The 20,780-nt window shown below is 50.8% G+C and overlaps 1 protein-coding gene across 1 annotated transcript in view; it reads right to left on the reverse strand.

The window, feature by feature from the left end:
- The window catches only part of LOC140427250 (di-N-acetylchitobiase-like), a 32,641-nt gene extending 12,652 nt beyond the window's left edge, over window positions 1-19,989 (reverse strand). The window contains exons 1-3 of the mRNA XM_072512849.1: window positions 19,735-19,989; window positions 16,645-16,783; window positions 3,191-3,399 (exon numbers count right to left, since the gene is read on the reverse strand). Coding sequence (XP_072368950.1) covers window positions 3,191-3,399; window positions 16,645-16,783; window positions 19,735-19,926 — 540 coding nt within the window. The 5' untranslated portion in view covers window positions 19,927-19,989. The remainder of the gene's footprint in view (window positions 1-3,190; window positions 3,400-16,644; window positions 16,784-19,734) is intronic.
- Between the last annotated feature and the right edge of the window lie 791 nt (window positions 19,990-20,780).

Raw genomic sequence — 20,780 nt, forward strand, 5'->3', positions numbered from 1 at the left:
AAGAATTTGAGTATTGAGTTTCAAAATTCTTTGATATAGAACTCAAATGTCTCCTTGCATCATCATTCCATAATAATAAAGTGGATGTTTTTAATTTTAATCATAGAAACATAGAATTTACAGTGCAGAAGGAGGCCATTCGGCCCATCGAGTCTGCACCGGCTCTTGGAAAGAGCACCCTACCCAAGCCCCCACCCCCACCCTATCCCCATAACCCAGTAAACCCACCCAACACTAAGGGCAATTTTGGACACAAAGGGCAATTTAGCATGGCCAATCCACCTGCACATCTTTGGACCGTGGGAGGAAACCGGAGGAAACCCACGCACACACACGGGGAGAACGTGCAGACTCCGCACAGACAGTGACCCAGCGGGGAATCGAACCTGGGACCATGGCGCTGTGAAGCAATTGTGCTAACCACTATGCTACCGTGTTGAGGATTGTCAGAGGATACAGAAATGAAATGTTCCTGTTCTAAATTATAAAATGTTTTGTTGGAGCCAATGAAGAGAAAGATTTGTCAGTGGTAGGTGGCCGATGACCAAAGAACCCCGGCTTAAGGTGATTCAGAATGATCCAGCTGTGTCCATACCCATTCCAACGAAGGTAGACATGGGACCAATCTCCATTATGCCAGATGTGGAATGGTGCCCCCACAAGCTATATACCCCAATTGTCTCTACTAGAGATAGAGGGATGTCTACAGGCCCTCAAAGACTGTAACTCATGTTACAACTATTGTCTAGCTGTCCTGGTAACTAGAGTATAATAATAATATTTATTATTGTCACAAGTAGGCTTACATTAACACTGCAAAGAACAATGAACAATACAGCACAGGAACAGGCCCTTCGACCCTCCAAGCCTGTACCTGTCATGACACCAACCTTTGCCAAAACCCTCAGCATTTCCTTGTGCCGTATCCCTCCACACCCATCCTATCCCATGTGTTTGTCGAGATGCCTTTTGAACGCCGTTAATGTATCTGTTTCCACAACCTCCCCTGGCAACGTGTTCCAGACACTCACCACCCTCTGTGTAAAAACCTGCCTCGCATATCTCCTCTAAACTTTGCCCCACGGACCGTAAACTTATGCCCCTGGTGACTGACCCCTCCATCCTGGGAAAGAGCACCTGCCCATCCACTCTATCCAAGACCCTCATAATCTTGTAGACCTCTATCAGGTCACCCCTCATTTTCTAATGAAAACAGTCCGAGTCTATTCAGCCTCTGCCATAGCTAACACCCTCCAGACCAGGCAACGTGCTGGCAAACCTCCTCTGCACCCTCTCCAAAGCTCCACATCAAGATGTTACTGTGAAAAGGCGTGAGTCGCCACATTTCGGCACCCGTTCGGATACAGTGAGGGAGAATTCAGAATGTCCAAATGACCTACAAGCATGTCTTTCAGGAGTAGAGTCCAGGGCCGGGATTCTCCTACAACCAGCAGGGCAGGCCGTACTGGCGCCAAAGAGTGGCGTGAATCACTCCGAAGTCGGGCCGCCCGGTAGGTGCGGAATCCTCCGCACTTCCGGGGGCTAGGCCGGTGCTGGAGTGGTTGGCGCCGCGCCAACTGGCGCTGAAGGGCCTCCGCCAGCGCGAGTTGGCACATGCGCGGGAGCACCAGCATGTTCTGCCGCATGCGCAGAACTGCTGGCGTGATCCCTGCGCATGCGCAAGGGGTTTCTTCTCCGTGCCGGCCATCGCAGAGCGTTACACAGGCCGGCACGGAGGAAAAGAGTGCCCGCATGGCACAGGGCCCACGCGCAGAATCGGTGGGCCCCGATCACAGGCCAGGCCACCGTGGCCCCCCACCACCCCAGCCCACCCGGGGCCAGATGCCCCCGCGTCCCCCCGAGGACTCCGCAGGCCGCCCTCAGAGCCAGGCCCCCCCCGGGATGGACCTTGTCCATTTCACGCCGGCGGGACCGGCCGAAAACAGGCGGCCGCTCGGCCCATCGGGACCCAGAGAATCGCCGGGGGGGGGGGGGGGCACTGCCAACGGCCCCTGACCGACGCGACGTGATCCCCGCCCCCGCTCAAAAAACGGCGCCGGAGAATTCGGCAGCCAGCGTCGGAGCGGGGATTCATGCGGTGCCCCCAACCCCCGGCGATTCTCCGACCCGGCGGGGGGCGGGGTCGGAGAATCCCACCCCAGCTCCTGGAGCGGACACTTACCGCCTCTTTCTGGTTCACTTGAGGAAATTACTTATTTCCTCCATGGCCGGTGGGGATCTCATGGGCTGGAGTGTGTCATCAGTCCTGGTAACATTATTTTAATTTAATGAGTTTTAAAATGTTTGTTACAGTGGTCCTTCAAAGTACAGGGGGGGGTGGGGGGGGGAGATTTATTTTTTAATGCAGTGTCTTGTTTTGCCCTGGGATATTCTCTGTGAAAGGATGGTGGAAGCAGGTTCAACAATAAACTCTCAACAGGGAATAAATCTGTGAACATACGTAAACATTGTAAGGCAATTGGGAAAACGAGGATGGGTTGAAATGGTTCCGCTTCTCAAAGAGCAGACACAGACAGGATGGGCTGCATAGCACCTTTCTTATACTTGTATGAAAATTACAGTTTAAGCCACGCCATCTCAATTGTAACTCAGCTTCAATACTGAGTGATGAGGGCTGCATCACCAGGCCAGCTAAACATCCAGCTTAAGCTGATTCAAGCTAAAATATCAGATCTGAGCAGATTTGTAACAAGGCGACGCACACTTACAAACCACAAGCAGAAGTGTTTTCAATTTACGTGTCCATAAAACTGTCCATGTTTCATTATAATCATTTCACCCCCACCATTGGCCTGGGCTTGCGAAATCCTACAACTGTCCTGGCTTGCGACAATCCACACCTCTTTAACCTGTGATTATCCCTCTCTCCAGTTGCACCGCCTGGCCCTGTAAAGACTTAATTACCTGCAAAGACCTGCATTCAAAGTATCATCTTGCATCATTGGCTTTGTCTGTAGAGGCTGTGTTTGTGTAACCTACCTCTTCACTCACCTGATGAAGGAGCTACGCTCCGAAAGCTAATGATTCCAAATAAACCTGTTGGACTTTAACCTGGTGTTGTAAGACTTCTTGCTGTACTCACCCCAGTCCAACACCGGAATCTCCACATCATTATTATCAGTGAGAAACTAAATTGCTTCTCCCCGTTTAAACGTAACAGCTCTTTTACCTGAGAACCTGGGATTTCACGATGGAAGATTTGTTGTGGCTTCCTTAACCAGCTCAGAAATGCACGAGAATATTCCGACCCAGGAGCATCAGTTTCCCATACTTCCATATTGATGCCATCCATAAATTGCCTTCTTGCCAACAACATTTTTTTTTTGATCCAAACTGCTCGCTTGTTTCTGTTCAATAAGTTGTGCTGTGCTATCGTTGCTGGTGTAGCATAAAGAAAGAATAACAAATGTTTATATAGCATTGATCGCAGAGCAGATAGTCTCACAGCATTTTGCCAAACAGTGCTGATGCCAAGTCGATAGTAGGAAATGAAGATTTAGCTAGACCTTTACAAAGAACAAGGAACAGATGGGCAGCATGATAGCACAGTGGTTCGCACCAGTTGCTTCACAACTCCAGGGGTCCCATGTTCGATTCCCGGTTCCCATTGTAGACTCAATGGCTGGAATAGCCTCTTTCACACTGTAAATTCTATGATTGTAACAAAGAAAAGTACAGCACAGGAACAGCCCTACGGCCCTCCAAGCCTGTGCCGCCCATGATGCCCCTAACTATAAAAAAAACCTTCTGCCCTTACTCACTCCGTATCTCTCTATTTCCTCCCTATTCATCGACCCACCCAGATGCTTCTTAAATGTTGCTAATGTGCTGCTTCCACCACATACTCTGGCAGCAAGTTCCAGGCACCCACCACTGTCTGTGTGAAAAACATACCTCACACATCTCCCTTAAACTTTCCCCCTCTCACCTTGAACCTGTGCCCCCTTGTAACTGCCACTTCCACCCTTGGAAAAAGCCTCTGACTGTCCACCCTGTTTATGCCTCTCATAATTTGGTAGACCTCCATCAGGTCTCCCCTCAGCCTCCGTCTTTCCAGTGAAAACAATCATAGTTTATTCAACCTCTCCTCATAACCATCACCCTCGAGACCAGGCAACATCCTGCCACTCTCCCCAAAGCTTCCACGTCCTTCTGATAATGTGGTGACCAGAACCGCACGCAATACTCCAAATGCGGCCTAACCAAGATTTTATGTCGCTGCAACATTATTTCCCAATTCTTGTACTCAGTGCCCCGGCTGATGAATGCAAGCATGCCATATGCTTTCTTATCACCTTGGCCACCTGTGTTGCCGCTTTTAATGGACCTGCACACCCAAATTTCTCTGGCTGTTAATGCTCCCTAAGGATTCTGTCATTTACATGTATAATTTATACCTAGATTTGATCCTCCAAAATACATCACCTCACATTTGCCTGAATTAAACACCCTCTGCCATCTCTGTGCCAAGTCTCCAAACTATCTATATCCTGTTGTTTCCTCTGACAATCCTCGGCACTATCAGCAACTCCGGCAATCTTCATGTCATCCGCAAACGTACTAATCAGACCACCCACATTTTCCTCCAGATATATACTACAAACAACAGAGGTCCAGCACTGATCCCTGTGGAACACCACTAGCTACAGATCTTCATTCAGAAAAAACACCCTTCCACCTCCACTCTCTGCCTTCTATAACCAAGATGTGGAGATGCCAGTGTTGGACTGGGGTGAGCACAGTACGAAGTCTTACAACACCAGGTTAAAGTCCAACAGGGTTGTTTCGATGTCACTAGCTTTCGAGCGCTGCTCCTTCCTTCACCTGAGAAGAGCAGTGCTCCGAAAGCTAGTGACATCGAAACAAACCTGTTGGACTTTAACCTGGTTTGTAAGACTTCGTACTGTTCTATAACCAACCCAGTTCTGTATCTATCAAGCCCAGCCCACCCAAATCCTATGTGATTTTAGTTTTTGTACCAGTCTGCCATATGGGACCTTGTCAAACGCTTTACTAAAGTCCATATAAACTGCATCCACAGCCCCTTCCCTCATCAAATTTTCATTTCACCTCTTCAAAAACTCAATTCAGTTGCTGAGACATGACCTTCCCCGTACAAAACCATGCTGTCTGTCACTAACTAGTCCATTTGGATTTGTTGGATTGGATTTGTTTATTGTCACGTGTACCGAGGTACAGTGAAAAGTATTTTTCTGCGAGCAGCTCAACAGATCATTAAGTACATGAGAAGAAAAGGAATAAAAGAAAATACATAATAGGGCAACACAACATATACAATGTAATTACATAAGCACTGGCATCGGATGAAGCATACAGGGTGTAGTGTTCATGAAATCAGTCCATAAGAGGGTCATTTAGCAGTCTGGTGACAGTGGGAAGAAGCTGTTTTTGTGTCTGTTCGTGCGTGTTTTCAGACTTCTGTATCTCCTGCCCGATGGAGAAGTTGGAAGAGTGAGTAAGCCGGGTGGGAGGGATCTTTGATTATGCTGCCCGCTTTCCCCAGGCAGCGTGAGGTGTAGATGGAGTCAAAGAACAACAAAGAACAAAGAAATGTACAGCACAGGAACAGGCCCTTCGGCCCTCCAAGCCCGTGCCGACCATGCTGCCCGACTAAACTACAATCTTCTACACTTCCTGGGTCCGTATCCTTCTATTCCCATCCTATTCATGTATTTGTCAAGATGCCCCTTAAATGTCACTACCGTCCCTGCTTCCACACCTCCTCCGGTAGCGAGTTCCAGGCACCCACTACCCTCTGCGTAAAAAACTTGCCTCGTACATCTACTCTAAACCTTGCCCCTCTCACCTTAAACCTATGCCCCCTAGTAATTGACCCCTCTACCCTGGGGAAAAGCCTCTGACTATCCACTCTGTCTATGCCCCTCATAATTTTGTATACCTCTATCAGGTCTCCCCTCAACCTCCTTCGTTCCAGTGAGAACAAACTGAGTTTATTCAACCGCTCCTCATAGCTAATGGATGGGAGGCAGGTTTGTGTGATGGACTGGGCGGTGTTCACGACTCTCTGAAGTTTCTTGCGGTCCTGGGCCGAGCAGTTGCCATACCAGGCTGTGATGCAGCCCGAGAGGATGCTTTCTATGGTGCATCTGTAAAAGTTGGTAAGAGTCAATGTGGACATGCCGAATTTCCTTAGTTTCCTGAGGAGGTATAGGCGCTGTTGTGCTTTCTTGGTAGGTAGCGTCAACGTGGGTGGACCAGGACAGATTTTTAATGATGTGCACCCCGAGGAATTTGAAGCTGTCAACTATCTCCGCCTCGGCCCCGTTGATGCTGACAGGGGTGTGTGTACAGTACTTTGCTTATGGAAGTCAATGACCAGCTCTTTAGTTTGCTGGCATTGAGGGAGAGATTTGTTGTCGCTACACCACTCCACTAGGTTCTCTATCTCCCTCCTGTACTCTGACTAGTCGTTGTAAGCCTCCTGCTGCTGTAATTCCTCCTCATCCAGCCTCCTTGATTGCATCTATGTTATTCACATTAACCACCATCTGGGTAAAGGTGTTTGTCCTTGAGATCCTGATTGGATTCATTAGTGACTATTTTATATTGATAGCTCCGAATTTAAACATTTCCCACATATAGAAACATCGGTCAGGATTTCCTGACCCCTCCTGTCAGCATCTTCCTGTCCCACTGAAGTCAATGAGCATTTGAGTGGCTTAGCTCAGCCACTGTGGAGCAACCAGTGAGAGCAGGGAAAGACATTCCAGCTTCCGTTTGTACCTTATCGAGTCCAATCATAATTCTAAACATTTCTACTGGGTCACTTTGCAGCCTTCACTTCTCCAAAGAATCTATAGAATTCCTGCAGTGGCAGAAGGAGGCTATTCGGCCAAGTGAGTCTGCGCTGGCCCTTTGAAAGAGCACCCGACGTAGGCCCACTCCCCCGCCCCATCCCTAAACCCCAACTAACCGGCACGTCTTTGGACTCTAAGGGGCAATTCAGCGTGGCCGATCCACCTAACCTGCACATCCTTGGAGACACCTCTGGGGCCTTAGCCTGTCCAGTCTTTCCTGATGGCTGTACATCTATTTGTGTGCTTTTTTCCAGTGAGCCTACTTCAGTTTTTGTGGTGAGCAGGTACAGCTGTGTTCAAAGAACAAAGAAAAGTACAGCACAGGAACAGGGCCCCTTCAGCCCTCCAGTCCTGCGCCGACCATGCTGCCGTCTGAACTAAAATCTTCCACACTTCCTGGGTCCATATCCCTCTATTCCCATCCTATTCATGTATTTGTCAAGACGCCCCTTAAACGTCACTATCGTCCCTGCTTCCACCACCTCCTCTGTAGCGAGTTCCAGGCACCCACTACCCCCTGTGTGTAAAAAACTTGCTCGTACCAATCCTCTAAATCTTGCCCCTCGCACCTTAACCTATGCCCCCTAGTAATTGACCCCTCTACCCCAGGGAAAAGTCTCTGACTATCCACTCTGTCTGTGCCCCTCATAATTTTGAGGACCTCTATCAGGTCACCCCTCAACCTCCGTCGTGCCAGTGAGATCAAACTGAGTTATTCAACCGCTCCTCATAGCTAATGCCCTCCATACCAGTCAACATCCTGGTAAATGTCTTGTGCACCCTCTCTAAAGCCTCCACATCCTTCTGGTACTGTGGCGACCAGAATTGAACACTATACTCCAAGTGTGGCCTAACTAAGGTTCTATACAGCTGCAACATGACTTGCCAATTCTTATACTCAATGCCTCGGCCAATGAGGGCAAGCATGCCAGTATGCCTTCCTGACTTACCTTCTCCACCTGTGTTGCCCCTTTCAGTGACCTGTGGACCTGTACACCTAGATCTCTCTGACTGTCAATACTCTTGAGGGTTCGAACATTCACTGTATATTCCCTACCTGTATTAGACAGGTCGGGAATATACAGTAATCGATGCCTGGCCAAATCAAGGCTCTGTACAATAAATGTGTTAATTAAGATGTTAACTCAGTGTTTTTCCTCAGCTGCTGCTTGACTGACTGAGTATTTCTTGTATTTTTATTTTTGCTTTTAGTAGAGATTGATAAGGTTTTAAGTAATGGCCTCAGGTTTTGAATTGTATTCCTCTAAACCCTAGTGTCATGTTGGCATTTCTATGTGTTGTGAAATAAGCATTTATACGAAAGGCTAAAAAAGATGAAGGAAATGCGGGCCAACGGATCAGTGGCTGCATGAAAATTTAATTTGCAGTACCCTGTGATGCGCGATCAATTACACTCAAGACGAAGTGATTTCATAACTGAATCTACTAGAACTTGTTCCCCAGCAGCTTCGGTACAGAAAGTGAAGGCTGCTGGACGGCACCGTTTCTTATACTCCGCCTGTCAGGGCAGAGCTACGTAACAACAGCCAATGGTAAACTCCTGGGTTTAACCAATGGTCATCAGCCTCTTAGGTACCGCAATTGTTGGTACTACCACATTCACCCCCTGTTAAAAAAAGAGTCTGGCGGGGGTGGTGGCCAGTGGCGGCAGTCGCCTTTAACATGGTATGATCAGGTATGGAGGTGCCGTGCTGTCGAGGACATTTACAAAATGTTCGTTCATAGTTAAAGTCACAGTGAAGCAATCAGTCGATTGGGTGGCCCTGGTCGTCCTTCTGGAGTGTCTGGGCTTCGGTGGTGATTCTGGTGGGGGTCCTGGTGGTTGCGACTCCGGGAGCGTGGTTTCGGCCTCCCTGGCAGCTTCGTCACCCCTAGGTGGCGCTGTTGGGCAAAAGGTTGACACGGGGGGGGGGGGGGGGGGGGGGGGGGGGGGGCGGGGGGGGGGGGCCCTGTAGGGGGCGTCAGTGAGTGGGTGGTCCTAGGCAGGAGCGGCGAGAGTACTGATCTCCAGTGAGGTGCTGTGGGGGTGGGTGGGGTGGGGGTAATGGTTCGGGTGCGCGTGGGGGTTCCGGCGGGCGCCAGGTCCCAAAGGGAGACTGTATCTTGCCGGCCATCAGGGAACGCCACGTAGCGTACTGGGGGTTAGCGTGCAGCAGGTGGACCCTCTCAACCAACGGGTCCGACTTGTGCTCCCCGCCGTGCTTCCGAAGCAGGATGGGTCCGGGTGTCGCTAGCCAGGTTGGGAGCGAGGATCCGGAGGAGGGTAGTCGCGCAGAGGTGCGGCAGGACATACAGGTGGAAATTGTCGATTCTCCTGCCTTGGACAGTGAGGTTCGCTAGGCAGAACCCCTTTATCTCCACGCGTGTGACCCGGAGGCCAGGGAGATCCTTTGGTTTACAGGGTGGGTAACAAGGGAACAGCGCCTTACCGTGTCGAGGTGAACAAAGCTTCCGTGCTCCCAGAGTCAATCAGGCAAGACGTCTCGTCGCCGTTGATAAAGATCGTCGTTGTTGCTGTTGCAAGTGTCCGGGGTCGACTTTAGTCCAGTGTCACGGAGGCCAGATGAAGCAGTTGCGAGTTCTGATCGGGCAGCGTGTAGTCAGCCGTGCTGGGGGCCTGGGCCCCATCAAGATGGCGTCACCCATGGGTCGCACATGGTGGCCGGGGATGGACAAGATGGCGATGGGATGGACAAAATGGCGGCGCCCACCCGTCCAGCGTGGTGTCCGGGGGGCAAGATGGCCATGCCCGTGGTCGCACGTGGCCCGAGGATACTGGGGTGGTGGTGAGCGCTGGCCGGTCGTGGCTGAAGGGGGGGTTGCCGCGGCGGTCCGGAGTCGCTGGAGACCACGGCCACGGTGCGGGATAGGGGGGGTGGCGGTGAGCGCTGGCCGGCTCGGGGCCTGAAGGGGGGTTGCCGTGGCGGTCCGGAGTCGCTGGAGACCGCGGGGGGGTGGCGGTGAGCGCTGGCCGGTCAGGGCCTGAAGGGGGGGGTTGCCGCGGTGGTCCGGAGTCGCTGGAGACCGCGGCCACGGCGTGGGCCTGGCAGACCCCCACAAAGTGGCCCTTCTTGCCGCACCCTTTGCAGGTGGTGGTGCGGGCCGGACAGCGTGGGCAGGGCTTGATTCGCCTGCCCGCAGAAGAATCAGCGGGGCCTGGTAGCGTTTAGCGGGCCGTCTCGTAGCGCAGGCCTGCGGGGTCAGGGGAAGGTCTGTGGGGCTGCCGCTGCGGGGTGCCACGCAGCCCAGGGGGGCCGCCGTGCGGTCGGGCGCATAGGACTGCGTTGTTTTGGTAGGCTATGCCCGTGGACTCTTGCCAGGGCCGTGTCTCTCTAAGTCCCAGGGTGTCCTTTTCTAGGAGTCTCGGCAGATATCTGAGGAGTTCATACCTGCTACGAAAGCAACCCTGATTAAAAGTTCCGTGTGCTCGCTCCCCGAAACTTGCGGGCAGCCACAGTTTCGGCCCAGCACCAGTAGCGCCTGGTAGAAATCCTCCAACGATTCCCCGGGGCTTTGTCGTCTAGTTGCAAGCAGGTGACGTACCTAGACCTGAGTTACAGGGCGGATATAATGTCCTTTTAGCAGTTCGATCGCGGCATCATAGTCCTCCCGCCTCCTCGATAAGGGGGTAGATCCCAGGGCTGACCCTTGAGCGCAGGGGGTGCATTTTCTGTCCTTCTGAGGGGGTGCCTCCGGCCATCTCGAGGTAGCCTTCAAAGCACGCCAGCCAGTGTTTAAATATTGCAGCCGAGTTCTCCGCGTGGGGCTGAGTTGTAGGCACTCCGGTTTGATTCGGAGATCCATCCTTCCAACTTAAGTCTAGTCGATTAAATTGATGCACGATCAATTACACTCAAGACGAAGTGATTTCATAACTGAAGGCTTTAATCTGCTAGAACTCTTTCCCCAGCAGCTTTGGTACAGAAAGTGAAGGCTGCTGGGACGGCACCGTTTCTTATACTCCGCCTGTCAGGGCGGAGCTACGTAACAACAGCCAATGGTAAACTCCTGGGTTTAACCAATGGTCATCAGCCTCTTAGGTACCACAATACCTGGTACTACCACACCCTGCAATGAATGAAGGCTAACCACTGGGTCACCGCGCTGCCCTTTTTCTCCAACTGTTATAATTCATTACGTTTCTATCCCTCTTCAGCTCTGAAAAAGAGTCAGACAGACTTGAAAATGTTAACTCTGTTTCTGGATGGAAATTGTCCCGTTGGGCAGACGCAGCATGGGTTCATAAAGGGCAGGTCGTGCCGAACTAATTTTTTGAGGACATTACCAGTGCGGTAGATAACGGGGAGCCAATGGATGTGGTATATCTGGATTTCCAGAAAGCCGTTGACAAGGTGCCACACAAAAGGTTGCTGCATAAGATAAAGATGCATGGCATTAAGGGGAAAGTAGTAGCATGGATAGAGGATTGGTTAATTAATAGAAAGCAAAGAGTGGGGATTAATGGGTGTTTCTCTGGTTGGCAATCAGTAGCTAGTGGTGTCCCCCAGGGATCAGTGTTGGGCCCACAATTGTTCACAATTTACATAGATGATTTGAGTTGTGGACCAAGGGCAATGTGTCCAGGTTTGCAGACGACACTAAGATGAGTGGTAAAGCAAAAAGTGCAGAGGATACTGGAAGTCTGCAGAGGGATTTGGATAGGCTAAGTGAATGGGCTAGGGTCTGGCAGATGGAATACAATGTTGACAAATGTGAGGTTATCCATTTTGGTAGGAATAACAGCAAAACGGATTATTATTTAAATGATAAAATATTAAAACATGCTGCTGTGCAGAGAGACCTGGGTGTGCTAGTGCATGAGTCGCAAAAAGTTGGTTTACAGGTGCAACAGGTGATTAAGAAGGCAAATGGAATTTTGTCCTTCATTGCTAGAGGGATGGAGTTCAAGACTAGGGAGGTTGTGCTGCAATTGTATACGGTGTTAGTGAGGCCACACCTGGAGTATTGTGTTCAGTTTTGGTCTCCTTACTTGAGAAAGGACATACTGGCACTGGAGGGTGTGCAGAGGAGATTCACTAGGTTAATCCCAGAGCTGAAGGGGTTGGATTACGAGGAGAGGTTGAGTAGACTGGGACATTACTCGTTGGAATTTAGAAAGATGAGGGGGATCTTATAGAAACATATAAAATTATGAAGGGAATAGTTGGATAGATGCAGGCAGGTTGTTTCCACTGGCGGGTGAAAGCAGAACTAGGGGGCATAGCCTCAAAATAAGGGGAAGTAGATTTAGGACTGAGTTTAGGAGGAACTTCTTCACCCAAAGGGTTGTGAATCTATGGAATTCCTTGCCCAGTGAAGCAGTAGAGGCTCCTTCATTAAATGTTTTTAAGATAAAGATAGATAGTTTTTGGAGAATAAAGGGATTAAGGGTTATGGTGTTCGGGCCGGAAAGTGGAGCTGAGTCCACAAAAGATCAGCCATGATCTCATTGAATGGTGGAGCAGGCGCAAGGGGCCTGATGGCCTACTCCTGCTCCTAGTTCTTATGTTCTTATGTTCTCAAGCCGCCGAGGTCCCAGGTTCGATCCCGGCCCCGGGTCACTGAATATGTGGAGTTTGCACATTTGCCCCATGTCTGCGTGAGTTTCACCCCCGCAACCCAAAGATGAGCAGGGTAGGCAGATTAGCTCCTTAATTGGGAGAAATAATTGGGTACTGTGAATTTATTTTTTAAAGTAAATAAATAAATAATAGATGGAGGGGAGGTGGAGGATGTGGGGCAGCGTGGATGCTCGGAGAAATGTCTGAGCGAAGGAAAGATTGTCAAAGATGCCATGCGCACAAGATAAAGGGGATGTTAATGGTAACATTAAGGATTGAAGAACTGCTCATAGTGGCATAAAGATAAAAATTGCAGAATCTGTTAATAGGAGTGTGGTAGTCACCACTATTTTATTATATTGTATATATGGGTATTACGGTAAGGCCCCTGTACTACAGGTACGGGGGTAGATCCCTGCCTGCTGGCTCCGCCCAGTAGGCGGAGTATAAATGTGTGTGCTCTCCGAACTGCAGCCATTTGGTAAGCTGCTGTAGGAGGCCACACATCTCTGTGTAATAAAGCCTCGATTACATTCTACTCTCGTCTCGTCGTAATTGACAGTGCATCAATTTATTACACAGAGATTTTTCAGAGATGGCCCTCCGCATCAAGCCCGATCGCCTGCAGCTGCATCCTCAAGCAGACAACGCCAAAAAGGACTTCCACCATTGGCTAGCTTGCTTTGAAGCATACGTTGGGTCTGCGCCAGACCCAATCTCAGAAGCACAGACGCTCCAGATTCTGTACACGCGGCTGAGCTCCAACGTTTTTCCCCTCGTCCAGGACGCGTCGACCTACGCAGACGCCATGGCGCTACTGAAGGAGAACTACGCTCAGCAGACCAACAAGATCTACACCAGACACCTCCTATCCACGCGGCACCAACTTCCCGGTGAGTCTGTGGAAGATTTCTGGCGTGCCCTGCTCGCCCTGGTGAGGGACTGATTGCCAGGCCGTTTTGGCCACTGAACATTCGAACCTGCTAATGAGAGATGCGTTCGTTATGGGCATAGGGTCTGACTACATCCACCAGCGCCTCTTAGAAGGGGCCACGCTTGACCTCGCGGCGACCAAGAAACTAGCGCTCTTGCTCACGGTCGCCTCACGCAACGTACAGGCTTATGCCCCCGAGCGCACGGACCCCCCCAGTGCATCATGGACCCCGCCAGCGGCCACCCCATCATGGACCCCATCAGCGACCGCCCTCAGCCAACCCCACGCCTGCACCGCGCGGCAACCAACCACCCCCGGGGGACCCAAGTGCTACTTCTGCGGACAGACAAAACACCCCCGGCAGCGCTGCCCGGCGCGGAGCGCGCTCTGCAAGGCAAGGCAGGCCAGCAGCACTGTTCAATTCCCATAACAGCCTTCCTGAACAGGCGCCGGAATGTGGCGACTAGGGGCTTTTCACAGTAACTTCATTTTGAAGCCTACTTGTGACAATAAGCAATTTTCATTTCATTTCATTCATTTCAAGAAGGGACATTTCGCTGCAGTGTGCCAGGCCCGCTCAATCGCCGCTATTGTCCCGGCACCCCCTACGTGCAGACAGTGGGAGCCGCCATCTTCCTCTCTTCAGACCACGTGTGGCCCGTGGGTGCCGCCATCTTGCTACACTCACAACATGTGCGGCCTGTGGGCGCTGCCATCTTGCTTGCCTCAGAACCAACGGGCACCGCCAACTTGCCTGCCCCAGGACATGTGCGGCCCATGGGCGTCGCCATCTTACCCGCCTCAGGACCCCTTCCGTCAGGCACCTCATCGGGCCGCTCATTGCGTGCAATCGACGACGACCAGCCGCATCTCGCCTTGGTCATGATCGACCAGTCTCGACCGCACAACCTCGCGACCGCTTCGACAAAGGTGAAGGTCGACGGGCACGAGATATCCTGCCTTCTGGACTCCGGGAGCACTGAGAGCTTCATCCACCCCAATACGGTAAGGTGCTGCTCCCTCACGTTCACCCTGCGAACGAAAGAATCTCCCTGGCCTCCGGATCCCACTCCGTGGCGATCCGGGGATACTGCATCGCCACCCTCACCATCCAGGGCGTAGAGTTCAGCGGCTTCCGGCTCTACGTCCTCCCCAACTTCTGCGCTGCCTTGCTACTCGGCCTGGACTTCCAGTGCAACCTCCAGAGCCTAACCCTGAAATTTGGCGGGCCCCTATCACCCCTTACTGTTTGTGGCCTCGCGACCCTTTTTTGCTCTCCTTGGTTCGTCCCAATAAAACCTCCCCCACCCCGGACCACCTGTTACTTGTTCTTCAGCTTTCCTATCACTGAACACTGGACTTCATTCTCCTATTAACACATCTTACCCTGAGATTCCATTCTGCTCCACCCCTCTCTCCAATTATACAATTCGTCACATTTCTACCTCTCGTTACAAGAGTCGTATGGACTCAAAATGTTACCTCTAATTTCACTCTCCACAGATGCTGCCTGACCTGCTGAGTTTATTTCTGATTTACACCACCCACAGCATATTGCTCTTATTTGAGCAGATAAAACCGAGTTGAGTGCCTGAGATATTTCAACCAATGTGTTCAAATGGAATCAATTTACATTTTGAAATTTAAAAAAAAGATTTGGAGAACCCAATATTTTTTTCCCCCCATTAAGGGCGAATTTTAATATGGCCAACCCATCTACCCTGCACATCTTTGGGATGTGGGGGTGAAACCCACGCAGACACGGGTACCAGCCTCCCCGAACAGGCGCCGGAATGTGGCGACTAGGGGCTTTTCACAATAACTTCATTCGAAGCCTACTTGTGACACTAAGCGATTTTCATTTCATTTCATGTGCAAACTCCACACTGACAGTGACCCAGGGCCGGGATTGAATCCGGGTCCTTGGCGCCATGAGGCAGCAGTGCTAACCGTGTCACCCTGTGAAATATTTTTTGATCTGACATTACTTTGTGTAATAAATTTAGAGTACCCAATTATTGTTTTTTCCAATTAAGGGGCAATTTAACGTGTTCAATCCACCTAAACTGCACATCTTTGGGTTGTGGGGGCGAGACCCACGCAGACACGGGGTGAATGTGCAAACTCCACACGGACAGTGACCCAGGCCCGGGATTCGAACCCGGGACCTCAGCACCGTCGGCAGCAGTGCTAAGCACTGCGCCACGTGCCGCGCCTGGTCTGACATTATAGTTAAATGGCAACCTGAAATTTAAGCAGCAAAATTGGGAGGCGACATTGCCACCAACGTTCGAGAGGTCCTCATTATGACAGGTTTACCGAGACAGACACCATGGAAACATGGGGCAGAATTCTCTGACACCCCGCTGGGTCGGAGAATCGGCGCGGCGCCACACGAATCACGCCACGTCACCCCGACGCCGGGACGCAATTCTCCGCAGTGCGGGAGAATCGGCGTTTCGGCGTGGCGTCGGTCGCGGTATGCGCCGACTCTCCGGCACGGGCCGGCGTGCCGATTCTCCAGCCCGGATGGGCCGAGCGGCCGTCAACAAAAACTCTGAGTCCTGCGGCTGCCGTTCTAACATGGTCTGAGCTGACGGGACTGCGGCGTTGAAGTGGCCGGAGGCGGCCTGTGGGGTGGGGGGGGTCTCCATAGTGGGGCCCACCGATCGGCGGGCCGGCCTCTCTGTCTGGGCGCCACCTTTCCTCTACGCCGGCTCTTGTCGCCCTGCGCCATTTGGCGTCGAGGCCGGTGCGGGGAAGAAGGCCACTGCGCATGCGCTAGTTGGCGCCGGCCCAACTGTGCATGTGCGGACCCCGCGGCGCCGGGTTCACGTCAGGATCGGCAGCTGGAGTGGCCTGGGCCGTTCCAGAGCCGTGCTAGCCCCCTGTGGGCTGGAGAACGGGCACCGACACCGAAGTAAAACACCCCCATTTTTACGGCGGCGTCGACACTTAGCCGCCCGATGGCAGAATCGAGCCCATGGACAGAGGAGATATAACCACAAAAGTGTGAAAAATTTGTCAACAGGATGTCAGGCTTTGAAGGCAGGAGTGATCTGTCACTGTAAGACTGTTGATATGTTGTAAATGGAATGTAGAATAATTTGCAACAGTTGTATCAGAGCTGGAGATAGATATCTGGAATGTTTGGGGCCAGTGAGTCAGAATAACAAAGTCACAGCTGTGCACAGTCTGTCTTTATATGTGTTTCTCATTAATTAGCTTTGGCGCGAGCAGGTTTATTCCCTGTGATCAAATGAATTACCTTTCAGGACGACTCGAACGTTATTTGCATGAGCATGGCACAGGAGCTCACGGTCATACCTTCCAAAGGCAACTACAGTTGTGATCTTTGACCAGTCATAATATTTCCAATCCGCTCCTCCGCTATCGAAGACAAGGACCTGGTATAAACGTAAAGCAGTCAGCTGAATTAATGACGGATAGAAAACTGACCTTAAACATGTTGATTTTCTTTTCCCGTCAATATAATTCTCCGCAGGGTACAGGAGCAGGAAGGGATAATGACCACATCTAGTCAGCAGGTTACATTGCGGGAGATCTTGTTTCTTGGGGTTCCTTAGGCGGCATTTTCCAAACCCACGACTACTACCACCTAGAAGGACGGGAGCAGCAGGTACCTGGGAACCCCACCACCTGGAGGTTCCCCTCCAAGTTGCTCACCAACCTGACTGGGAAATATATCGCCGCTCCTTCACTGTCGCTGGGTCAAAGTCCTGGAACTCTCGCCCGAACAACACGGCGGGTGTACTTACGCTACATGGACTGCAGCAGTTCAAGAACGCAGCTCACCCCCAACCTCTCAAAGGAAACTAGGGACGGGAAATAAATGCTGGCCTAGCCGGCGAAGCCCACATCCCATAAAATAAAATTAAAAAAAAAACATTTTACACACTGAACATTTGGCACAGGTCACACATGTAGCTGTATATCATCATTGACTCAAAGCAGGGCTTCACCTCCGATCATTCTGCAGAGCCCTGGCCATTGGTCAAAGGCACCACTTGCCTGAGATCATTTGGTAGTTGGCATGCATTAAGCACCCCATGTTCAAAAAAATCACACCCAGGCACCTTCCACTTGTCAAATTTAGGTTTGCCACCTGGAACATCATGACCTTCATGGACAACCTCCAACCGTAATATAGTACAGTGCAGAAGGAGGCCATTCGGCCCATCGAGTCTGCACCGACCCACTTAAATCCTCACTTCCACCCTATCCCCGTAACCCATTTACCCCTCCTAACCTTTTTGGTCCCTCAGGGCAATTTTGCATGCCAACCTCACCTGCACGTCTTTGGACTGTGGGAGGAAACCGGAGCACCTGGAGGAAACCCACGCAGACACGGGGGGGAACGTGCAGTCTCCGCACAGACAGTGTCTGTCATGATATGAAAACATGGAACCAATGAACACTCAGAATAGGACACAACCAATGGGCAGTCAGGACACTCAGTGGGCAGCACAGTGGCGCAGTGGGTTAGTGCTGCAGCCTCACGGCTCTGGGTCACTGTCCATGTGGAGTTTGCACATTCTCCCCGTGTTTGCGTGGGTTTCGCTCCCACAGCCCAAAGATGTGCAAGGTAGGTGGATTGGCCACGCTAAATTGCCCCTTAATTGGAGAAAATTAATTGGGTACACTAAATTTTAAAAAAAGTCAGGGCACTCAGAGGTGGCATCACCACAAGGGAGCATGACATAAACACTATAAAAGGCATGAGGAACTCACACCCTGCCTCTTTCCACAGACAGACATCTAGAGAGTTAGACAGGGTTGATCAGCAACATCACACCCCAGCACGTGGCTGAGAGCAAGCTGGTACAGTTAGACTGAGTTACTACAGATTAGCAGAGAGTCGAACTCATTTGAGAACTGTGTTAATAGTTCAATAAACACGTTGAACTAATTTCAGAGTCTGGAGCACCCTTTAGTTAAGACTGCATCAAGTAGCAGCCTGTGTTATCCAAAGCAGCAGAACACAACAGTGCAACGGCAGGGAATCGAACCTGGGATCCTGGCACTGTGAAGCCACAGTGCTATCCACTTGTGCTACCGTGCTGCCCTGAGAGAACACATGGACAGAGTTTGCCTGGAACATGCGGAGACAAAATTGAGGTATTGGAGGGAGTGTCCAAACCTCCAAACAGCTAATTTACTCAATACTTTCAGCACAAACACATGTGGCAGGGGTTGAGGACTGTGCATTGGATATTCAGCCATCTTCAAACCAAGTGGAGTGGAAACAGGGCATCCTGGATTTCGAGGGAAGGCCGTGGAGAAAAAACTGAGCAACACTATCAACAATTCAATGGTTACATAGTGATTTGATATCAATGTTTGTTGAAATATTCGCTAAATTGTATTCCGTTTAACCATGAGCAGGATCCCAGTTTTACAATGACTGAGATCAGATCACAATTTTATTCCATGTGATTCCAGGATTTTTAACTGGTGTAGTGGGGAATCAACATTCTGGGAAAACTGTAAACTTTAACCCGGGTATCAGTCTGTCAGAGTGAGATCACACATCATTTAAGATTTTACACATCAGAGAAACATTTTAAAATAAACATTTTACTGGTGCTGCATTTGTTTATATCTGTGCATTGTTCAATATGACAGATGTCCTATTTTACACAGTACGAAGTCTTACAACACCAGGTTAAAGTCCAACAGGTTTGTTTCGATGTCACTAGCTTTCGGAGCGCTGCTCCGGTTCACCTGAGGAAGGAGCAGCGCTCCGAAAGCTAGTGACATCGAAACAAACCTGTTGGACTTTAACCTGGTGTTGTAAGACTTCGTACTGTGCTCACCCCAGTCCAACGCCGGCATCTCCACATCATGGCTATTTTACACAGGCTTTAACTGCACCAAGATTAACACTTTAACATATATTATATATCATACGATTCTCTTTGTATTTGAACAACAGTCTGAGCTGCTCCTTGTGTCTGTGCACTAGCTTCACCTGCCCCCCCCCCCCCCTCCCCACCCCTGACCCACACCCTCAGCCTGGTCCTGATCCTGGGGTTGTGTTCAGGACCCCTCTCCAGCCTGTATCTCCCCGGGAGCCCAGGCTGGAGGGAGACCGGTTAACGCTCTCCCCCAACCGAACCCAGGCCAGTCCCGGGGGGGAGAAAGAACATCGTAAAGAGGGCAATCTGTCAGAACTTCCACAACAGTGTGGGTGAGAGGAGCTGGACCACATGATGAAAGTCACCAGTTCACAGCCCAATGCTCCATTCCAAGTGTTGCTGCCCAATACACTTCAAAAAAACAACTTCAAATCAATGAACTCTTTTCCCGAGGGAATTTAATGCTCTGACACACCCACCTCCACTGGGACCTGATGGTCTGCGGGTAGAGAACCGCACAATCTCGGTGTTGTACACGGACACTTGCTCAGGAAACCAGCCTCAGAGCCTCCGCCGATCCACATCACCAGCAGCGCCACAACCTGCGCCAATGCCAGACTCCAGCGCATCCTCTCCGCCACAACCTGCGCCAATGCCAGACTCCAGCGCATCCTCTCCGCCTGAGATGAGGATCTATCAGTCGCAGCGAGATCCTTTCTTTATACTGAGCCTCATGTGAATGATGATGCCGCCTCCTGGGTCTCTCTATCTCTATCTTGCTTTGTGTGATAACAGGGAAATGTTGACGCAAGCTTCATGCTGTTAAATGTAACTTTGTAGGGAAGGTTTCCGTTCTTCCTCTCACTCTCTCATCTGAGTTACATTTATCCAGAGACGTTTTTCCTTTCATCATTGCTTCGTGCTTTACATTTACATCTGGCACCCTGGACCTTCCTCCCCCAACTTAGCCTGGGTGTCAGGGAATGGGGAACTTCTCTCCAGTACTCCCCTATTCCCCCCTAACCTGGTCAACATTGATCCCTGAATCTGTCCCCAATACCCACCCAAGCCGGGCTCGGCCAATTCCCCCGATCAAACCTCTCTCCTTCCTGCTGCCCTTTGCTAATGGCTGAATTGGGACTGATCAGAGGCAGGCGATTCGGCCCGACCTGTCTCTCCCGGCACTTTAGATGAAGAATGCACCTCCTGCCAACAACCCCCCCGCCTATCCCAGGCAACCTGCTCTTCAGATACAAATTGAATTCCCTCTTTAATGTCGTAGTACGAAGTCTTACAACACCAGGTTAAAATCCAACAGGTTTGTTTCGATGTCACTAGCTTTCGGAGCGCTGCTCCGTCCTCAGGTGAATGAAGAGGTCTGTTCCAGAAACACATATATAGACAAATTCAAAGATGCCAAACAATGCTAGGAATGCGAGCATTAGCATTCCCTCTTTAATGTCATTTGAGATCCGAACCGTCCCCTGAATGAAAAACGTACTCCAGGTGTCTTCTTGGCTTCCAG

Source organism: Scyliorhinus torazame, chromosome 7 (genome assembly GCF_047496885.1).
Source record: "Scyliorhinus torazame isolate Kashiwa2021f chromosome 7, sScyTor2.1, whole genome shotgun sequence".
NCBI classification, from domain to species: domain Eukaryota; kingdom Metazoa; phylum Chordata; class Chondrichthyes; order Carcharhiniformes; family Scyliorhinidae; genus Scyliorhinus; species Scyliorhinus torazame.